Source organism: Caloenas nicobarica, chromosome 36, assembly GCF_036013445.1.
Source record: "Caloenas nicobarica isolate bCalNic1 chromosome 36, bCalNic1.hap1, whole genome shotgun sequence".
NCBI lineage: Eukaryota > Metazoa > Chordata > Aves > Columbiformes > Columbidae > Caloenas > Caloenas nicobarica.
This window is the reverse complement of record NC_088280.1, coordinates 754855-763407: the sequence shown is the minus strand read 5'-3', so window position 1 is coordinate 763407 and position 8553 is coordinate 754855. Positions and strand designations below refer to the sequence as shown.

At 63.4% G+C, this 8553-nt stretch overlaps 1 protein-coding gene across 1 annotated transcript; it reads left to right on the top strand.

Annotated features, from left to right (window-relative positions):
• Positions 1–580: 580 nt before the first annotated feature.
• On the top strand, positions 581–7676 carry LOC136000910 (adhesion G protein-coupled receptor E5-like). The gene is made up of 7 exons (XM_065654909.1): positions 581–771; positions 2327–2546; positions 4375–4441; positions 5261–5352; positions 5968–6153; positions 7309–7389; positions 7502–7676. Exons 2-7 carry the CDS (start codon positions 2386–2388, stop codon positions 7674–7676), a joined length of 762 nt encoding a protein of 253 aa, XP_065510981.1. The 5' UTR covers positions 581–771; positions 2327–2385.
• Positions 7677–8553: the final 877 nt, after the last annotated feature.

Genomic DNA, 8553 nt, shown 5'->3' with positions numbered 1-8553 from the left:
AGGTGGGGACCCCCCAAATCCATGGGACCCCCCTAAACCCCCTGGGAGCCCCTAAACCCCCCAGGGTCCCACAAATCACCCTGGGACCCCCCAAACCCCCCCAGGACCCCCCAAACTCTCCTGGGACCCCCCAAAACCCCCCCCAGGACCCCCCAAACTCTCCTGGGACCCCCCAAAACCCCCCGACACCCCCCAGGACCCTGCTTCACCCCATGGGGAAACTGAGGCACGGGGGGCCGCCTGACATATGTGTCACCCCCAGGATACTTTTGGGGTTCCCCAGGGACCCCCAGAACCCCCAAACCCCCCAGGACTCCCCCAAAACCCCCCAGGTCCCTGGTTCACCCCATGGGGAAACTGAGGCACGGGGTGGGGGGGGTCGTCTGACATATGTGACCCCCCCCACGATACCCTTGGGGTCCCCCAAAGCCCCCCAGGGACCCCCAGAACCCCCTGGGACCCCCAAACCCCCCAGGACTCCCCAACACCCCCTAGGCCCCCGCTTCACCCCATGGGGAAACTGAGGCACAGGGGGGCGGTTCTGACATTTCTTGCCCCCCCCCCCCCCCCCCCCAGGACCACTGGGTGCTGGACCTGGTGACTCAGGTGGCCCTGGGGGTGTCCGTGGTGGCCCTGGTGGCCGCGGTGGCCACGTTCCTGCTGTGCCGGGCGCTGAAGGGGCTTCGCACGACGCTGCACCTGCACCTGAGCCTCAGCCTCCTGCTGGCGCAGGGAACCTTCCTGCTGGGCATCGACCGCACGGAGCCCCCGGTGAGGGGAGCGCGGGGCGGGGGGGCTGGGGAGGGGCGGGGGGGGGGTTTGCACGGGGGTGGCGGTGAGGGGGAGGGTGGGAGAGGCACTTGTGCAAGGACGTGCAAGGGGCTGGGGGCCTGGGGAGGGGTGTGGGAGGCACGGGGGGGGTCTGGAGAAGGGGGTGGGGGGGGTTGCACGGAGGTGGCGGTGAGGGGGAGGGCAGGGGGGGCACTTGTGCAAGGACGTGCAAAGGTGAGGGGTGGCTGGGAGGGGGTGAGGGGCCTGGGGGGGCACGGGGGGTCTGGAGAAGGGGGTGGGGGGGTTTGCACGGGGGTGGCAGTAAGGGGGAGGGTGGGGAGGGCACTTGTGCAAGGACGTGCAAGGGGCTGGGGGGCCTGGGGAGGGGTGTGGGAGGCACGGGGGGGGTCTGGAGAAGGGGGTGGGGGGGTTTGCACGGAGGTGGCGGTGAGGGGGAGGGCAGGGGGGGCACTTGTGCAAGGACGTGCAAAGGTGAGGGGTGGCTGGGGAGGGGGTGAGGGGCCTGGGGGGGGCACGGGGGGTCTGGAGAAGGGGGTGGGGGGTTTGCACGGGGGTGGCAGTAAGGGGAGGGTGGGGAGGGCACTTGTGCAAGGACGTGCAAGGGGCTGGGGGGCCTGGGGAGGAGTGTGGGAGGCACGGAGGGGGTCTGGAGAAGGGGTTGGGGGGGTTTGCACGGAGGTGGTGGTGAGGGGGAGGGTGGGAGGGCACTTGTGCAAGGACGTGCAAGGGGCGGGGGGGGCTGGGGAGGGGTTTGAGAGGCCTGGGGGGGGCACAGGGGGTTCTGGGGAGGGAAGTGGGGGGGTTTGCACGGAAGTGGCGGTGAGGGGGAGGGCAGGGGGGGCACTTGTGCAAGGACGTGTAAGGGGCAGGAGGGGCTGGAGGGGGGTGGGAGGGCTGGGGAGGGATGTGGGGGGTGTTGCACGGAGGTGGCGGTGAGGGGGAGAGTGGTGTGAGCACTTGTGCAAGGACGTGCAAAGCTGGGGGCGGAGCCTGGGGCAGCACGGCAGGGTGGGGGGGATCTGGAGAGGGACGTGGGGGGGTTTGCACGGAGGTAGCGGCAAGGGGGAGGGCAGGGGGGGCACTTGTGCGAGGACGTGCAAGGGGCAGTGAGTGGAGGGGGGTGGGGAGGGGCACGGTGGGATGCGGGGGGCGCTGGGGAAGGGTGTGGGGGTCCTTGCACGTGGCTGGTGGTGAGCGGGAGGGTGGTGGGGGCACTTGTGCAAGAACGTGCACGGGGCGGCAGGTGTTGGGCGAAAAGGGGGGGGGGATATAGGGGGCGCCGGGCAGGGACGTGGGGTCCCTTGCACGTGGCCGGCGGTGAACGGAGTGGGGGGGCGATATCCCCCCTCGTGCAAAACCGTGCGAGCGCCCTCGGCTCCTTCCACAACCGTTTGCACAAGGGAGGAGGTGCGACCGCTACCGGGGCGGGGGGGGGGGGTGCGTGGAGGAGGCGGGAACTGCGCGAGGGTTCGCACGAGGGTTCGCACGAGGGGGGGACCCCCTCGTGCGAACCCTCGTGCGAACCCTCGCGCAGCTCTTGTGCGCCGTGGTGGCCGGGCTGTTGCACTTTCACTACTGGCCGCGTTCGCCTGGATGTGCCTGGAGGGGCTGCACCTGCACCTGCTCCTCGTGCGCGTCTTCCCCCCCCCGTGGCTGCGGCGCCGGCACCTCCTGCTGGGGGGGTACGGCCCCCCCGCGCTGCTGCTGCTCTGCGCCGCCCCCGCCTTCCCGGGGGGGTACGGGACCCCCCGATAGTGAGTGCACGAGGGCCTTGCACGAGGAACTCGCGTCTTTCTTTCCCTTGAATCTTTCCCTTGCGCCATTCCCTTGTGCGGCCCCTTGCACGATTCTCTCGCTCTGCGCCACCCCTGCTTTCCTGGGCGGGTACAGGACCCCCCGATAGTGAGTGCACGAGGGCCTCGCACGAGGAACTCGCATCTTTCTTTCCCTTGACTCTTTTCCTTGCACCATTCCCTTGTGTGGCCCCTTGCACGATTCCCTTGCACAATTCTCTTGCTCTGCGCCGCCCCTGCTTTCCCAGGGGGGTGCGGCACCCCCAATAGTGCACTATTGCTTTGCACAAGGGCATCACACGAGGACTTTGCATTTTTCTCGTGCGTGGTTCCCTCACACTATTTTCTTGCGTGAGACTCTTGCACGATTCCCTTGCACGATTCTCTCGCTCTGCGCCGCCCCTGCTTTCCTGGGGGGGTACGGGACCCCCCGATAGTGAGTGCACGAGGAACTCGCACGAGGAACTCGCGTCTTTCTTTCCCTTGCACAAGTCCCTTGCACGACTCCCTTGCTCTGCGCCGCCCCCGCCTTCCTCGCACAATTCCTTGCGGTTCCCTTGCGCGGTTCCCTTGCACGAGGCCCTTGCACGACTCCCAGTGCTCCCAGCTCCCCCACCAGCCCCGGCCACTTCCCTCCTAGTGTCCCCCAGTGCTCCCAGTGCTCCCAGTTCCACCCCCACCCCAGTGCTTCCAGTGTCCCCAGTCCCTCCCAGTTCCCCCCCACAGTGCTCCCAGTCCCTCCCAGTTCCCCCCAGTCCCTCCCAGTTCCTCCCCCCAGTGCTCCCAGTCCCCCAGTGCTCCCAGTTCCTCCAGTGTTCCCAGTGCTCCCAGTCCCTCCCAGTTCCCCCCAGTGCTCCCAGTTCCTCCAGTGTCCCCAGTCCCTCCCAGTTCCGCCCCCCAGTGCTCCCGGTTCCTCCAGTGTTCCCAGTCCCCCAGTGCTCCCAGTCCCTCCCAGTTCCCCCCCACAGTGTTCCCAGTCCCTCCCAGTTCCCCGCAGTGCTCCCAGTTCCTCCAGTGTCCCCAGTCTCTCCCAGTTCCCCTCCCAGTCCCTCCCAGTGCTCCCAGTTCCCCCCAGTGCTTTCAGTTTCCCCCCACACCAGTGCTCCCAGTGTCCCCCAGTCCCTCCCAGTTCCCCCCAGTGTCCCCAGTGCTCTCAGTTCCCCCTCACCCTAGTGTCCCCAGTCTCTCCCAGTTCCCCCCCCAGTCCCTCCCAGTTCCTCCCAGTGCTCTCAGTTCCCCCCCAGTTCCCCTCAGTCCTTCCCAGATCCCCCCCAGTGCTCCCGGTGTCCCCAGTGCTCCCAGTTCCCCCCAGTCCCCCCAGTGCTCCCAGTCCCCCCCCAGTCCTTCCAGTTCCCCCCAGTGCTCCCAGTTCCTCCCAGTCCTCCCAGTGCTCCCCGGTGTCCCCAGTGCTCCCAGTTCCCCCAGTCCCCCCAGTGCTCCCAGTCCCCCCCCAGTCCTTCCCAGTTCCCCCCAGTGCTCCCAGTTCCCCCCAGTGCTCCCAGTTCCTCCCAGTCCCCCCAGTGCTCCCGGTGTCCCCAGTGCTCCCAGTTCCCCCAGTGCTCCCGGTGTCCCCAGTGCTCCCAGTTCCCCCCCAGTCCCCCCAAGTCCTTCCCAGATCTCCCCAGTGCTCCCAGTCCCCCCAGTTCCCCCAGTGCTCCCGGTGTCCCCAGTGCTCCCAGTTCCCCCCAGTGCTCCCAGTTCCCCCCAGTCCCCCAGTGCTCCCAGTTCCCCCCAGTGCTCCCGGTGTCCCCAGTGCTCCCAGTCCGCCCAGTGCTGGCTGTCCCCGCAGCTGCTGGCTGTCCCTGGAGCGCGGGTTCCGCTGGAGTTTCCTGGCGCCCGTTTGCCTCGTCATCGCGGTGAGACCCGGGCACCAGTGTCCCCAGTGTCCCCCCCGTGTCCCCAGTGTCACCCCCATGTCACCTCCTGTCCCCCGTGTCCCCCCATCCCCAGTGTCCCCTCCTGTCCCCTGTGTCCCCCCCCGTCCCCAGTGTCACCCCCATGTCACCCCTGTGTCCCCTCCTGTCCCCAGTGTCACCCCCATGTCACCCCTGTGTCCCCAGTGTCCTCTCCTGTCCCCAGTGGTACCCCCAGTGTCACCCCCGTGTCCCCACATGTCCCCAGTGTCCCCCCATGTCACCCCCCTGTCCCCAGTGTCACCCCCATGTCACCCCCAGTGTCCCCCCCGTGTCCCCAGTTTCACCCCCATGTCACCTCCTGTCCCCCGTGTCCCCCCATCCCCAGTGTCCCCTCCTGTCCCCAGTGTCACCCCAGTGTCACCCCAGTGTCCCCACATGTCCCCAGTGTCCCCCCATGTCACCCCGTGTCCCCAGTGTCACCCCCACGTCACCCCCAGTGTCCCCTCCCCATGTCCCCAGTGTCACCCCCATGTCCCCTCCTGTCACTCCCCATCCCCAATGTCACCCCCATGTCCCCAGGGTTACCCTGTCTCCCCTGTCCCCATGTCTGTCCCTGTGTCACCCTGTCCCCTCTCTGTCCCCACGTCCCCCCGGTCCCCATGTCCATCCCCATGTGTTCCCCCAGCCCCCGTGTCACCCTGTCCCTGTGTCCCCTGTCCCCACATCTGTCCCCGTGTCCCCCCTGTCCCTGTGTGTCCCCTGTCCCCACGGCTGTCCCCGTGTCACCCTGTCCCCGTGTCACCCTGTCCCCGTCCCCAGGTCAACGCCGTCATTCTCATTGTCACCATCTGGAAGCTGGTGCAGAAATTCAACGACGTCAACCCCGACATGGGGCACCTGCGGAAGATGAGGTGGGGACACTGGGGACACTGGGGACACTGGGGACAGGGGGGACATGGGGGACACGGGGACAGGGGGACAGGGGGACGTGGGAGATATTGGGGGGACAGGGAGGACATGGGAGGGGACACGGCGGATATTGGGGGGACATGGGGGTCACGGGGGTGACACAGGGACAAGGGGGCACGGGGGGTCATGGAGGAAACGGGGGGATGGAGGGGACGTGGGGGACACAGGAACGGGGGCGACATGAGAGGGGACATGGGGATATAGGGGGACACGGGGACATGGGGGACAGGGAGGGGACACGGGGGATATTGGGGGCACACAAAGGGACATGGGGGGTCATGGGGGAAATGGGGGGACATGGGATATTGGGGGGACATGGGGGGTCCTGGGGGAAGTGGGGGGACATGGAGGAAATGGGGGGACACGGGGGATATTGGGGGGACATGGAGGAAATGGGGGGACACGGGGCATGGGAGGGGATATTGGGGGGACATGGGGGGACATGGAGGAAATGGGGGGACACGGGGGATATTGGGGGGACATGGGGGGACATGGGGCGCCCCAGGGGCGGGGGGGCCCCAGGTGCGAGGCGTGTTTGTTTTTGGGGGTCCCCCCAGGGTGCTGCTGCTGACGGGGTGGGGCAGCTGTGCCTGCTGGGGACGGGCTGGGGGCTGGGGCTGGGGCTGGGGGCGGGGCTGCCCCGCCCGGGGGGGGCCCCCCCGGCCCTCCCCCTCCTCTTCTGCGCCCTCAACGGATCCCAGGGGCTTTTCATCCTGCTGTGCCACTGCCTGGGGCACCCCCAGGTGAGACCCCAAAACAGCCCAAAAACAGCCCCAAAACCAGCCCCAGGGGCTTTGCATCCTGCTGTGCCACTGCCTGGGGCACCCGCAGGTGAGACCCCAAAAACACCCCAAAACAGCCCAAAACCAGCCCCAGGGGCTTTGCATCCTGCTGTGCCACTGCCTGGGGCACCCGCAGGTGAGACCCCAAAACACCCCAAAAACAGCCCAAAAACACCCCCAAAACCAGCCCCAGGGGCTTTCATCCTCCTGTGCCACTGCCTGGGGCACCCGCAGGTGAGACCCCAAAAACACCCCAAAAACAGCCCCAAAACCAGCCCAAAACCGCCCCAAAAACACCCCAAAAAACCAGCCCCAGGGGCTTTGTATCCTGCTGTGCCACTGCCTGGGGCACCCGCAGGTGAGACCCCAAAACACCCCAAAACCACCCCAAAAACCAGCCCCAGGGGCTTTGCATCCTGCTGTGCCACTGCCTGGGGCACCCGCAGGTGAGACCCCAAAAACAGCCCAAAACAGCCCCAAAACCACCCCAAAACACCCCAAAAAACCAGCCCCAGGGGCTTTTCATCCTGCTGTGCCACTGCCTGGGGCACCCCCAGGTGAGACCCCAAAACAGCCCAAAAACAGCCCAAAACCACCCCAAAAACCCCCCAAAACCAGCCCCAGGGGCTTTGCATCCTGCTGTGCCGCTGCCTGGGGCACCCCCAGGTGAGACCCCAAAACCAGCCCCAAAACACCTCCACAAAATCCCCAAAACCCACCCAAAACCACCTCGTGCAAGGGGGTTCTTTATTGGGGGGGCTGCTCGTGCAAGGTGGGGGGGGGGGGGTCTCGTACAAGGGGGCTCCTCATGCAACGAGGCCCTTGTGCGAGGAGGATCCTCGTGCAAGGGGTTCCCTGGGCAACGGTTCCTTAAGGGGGGGGCTCCTCGTGCAAGGGGGGGCTCCTCGTGCAAGGGGGGGGTTCTCATGCAAGGGGGGGTTCTCGTGCAAGAAGGGCCTGGTGCGAGGGGGGGGTCCTCGTGTGAGTGGGTTCTCGTGCGAGGAGGATCCTCGTGCAAGGGGGGGTCCTCACGCAGCGGGGTCCTTGTGCAAGGTGGGGGGGGGGATGGGTCCTCGTGCAAGGGCCCCCCCTCGTGCGAAGCCCCCCCGTGCGCAGGTCCGTGAGTGGTACCGCTCCTGCCTGTGCCCCGGCACCAAGCGCTACTCCGAGTTCACCAGTAACACCAGTAACACGCGGGTGAGTCGTGTGTGTCCCCCCCCCCCCCGGACGCCTGGGTCCCCTTGAGGTGGGGGGGGGGGGGGTTCAGGCCCCGGACGCCTGGGTCCCTAACCCCGTGTCCCCCCCGCAGGTCTCGCACAAGCCGCCGTGCACGTAGTCGTGCGAAGCCCTCGCACGAGGATTTTTGGGGGGGGGGGGGCACCCCCAAAATAACCACACACACACACCCCCCCCCCCGGCTTCCTGCAGCACCTTCCGCTTCGGCTGCCCCCGAAAATAAAAAATTAAAAAACAATAAAATTTAAAAAGAAAAATTCTAAATTTATAGCATCTATTTTTATTTTCGCAGCTAAAAATCGGCCGCTTATGCAAATCAATTTAATTATTGATGGTTCCCCCCCACCCCCCCCAAATTGTTCCCTCATTTCCGCGACCAAAGCGTCTCCAAAAAAAAAAAAAAAAATTTTTCAAAAGAGCAAAAATTTCAAACTGGAAATTTAAAAAAAAAAAATAAATTTGCAAACCCGCCGGGGACGGGAGGGAGAAAAACTCAAAGGAATTTCTTGTCGAGCCGTAAATGGAATCAATTCCCCTCCTTATTCCCTTGATTCGCCCCCCAGGCCCAAACTGAGCTTTAGTTTTAATTTTGGTTTTTTTGGCTTTACCATTTTTTTTTAGCTTTATCTTCTTCTTTGGACCCTTTCCCTTCATAATTTTAGCTTTATCTTTGCCTTTTCTTTTGAATTTTACCTTTTCTTTGGAGTTTTACCTTTTCAGCTTCTTGCCTTTAATTATAACTTCTTACCTTTAATTTTTACCTTTTTACCCTTGATTTTTACCTTTAATTTTTTCCCTTTTTCCCTTTAATTTTTCCCTTTAATTTTTCCCTTTAATTTTTCCCTTTAATTTTTCCCTTTAATTTTTCCCTTTAATTTTTATGTTTTTACCCTTAATTTTTCCCTTTAATTTTTTACCTTCTTACCTTTAATTTTTACCTTTTTACCCTTAATTTTTGCCTTTAATTTTCTCCCTTTTTCCCTTTAATTTTTCCCTTTAATTTTTCCCTTTTAATTTTTATGTTTTTACCCTTAATTTTCCCCTTTAATTTTTTACCTTTTTCCCTTTAATTTTTGTTTTTACCCTTAATTTTTCCCTTTAATTTTTTACCTTTTTCCCTTTAAT

Excerpts from the sequence above, each read along its gene's own strand:
- LOC136000910 (XM_065654909.1), top strand. The coding sequence starts at position 2,386 with ATGTGCCTGGAGGGGCTGCACCTGCACCTGCTCCTCGTGCGCGTCTTC. Across the intron at positions 5,353-5,967 it reads GGGCACCTGCGGAAGATGAG|GGTGCTGCTGCTGACGGGGT; the intron begins GTGGGGACACTG and ends GGGTCCCCCCAG. Across the intron at positions 6,154-7,308 it reads ACTGCCTGGGGCACCCCCAG|GTCCGTGAGTGGTACCGCTC; the intron begins GTGAGACCCCAA and ends CCCCGTGCGCAG.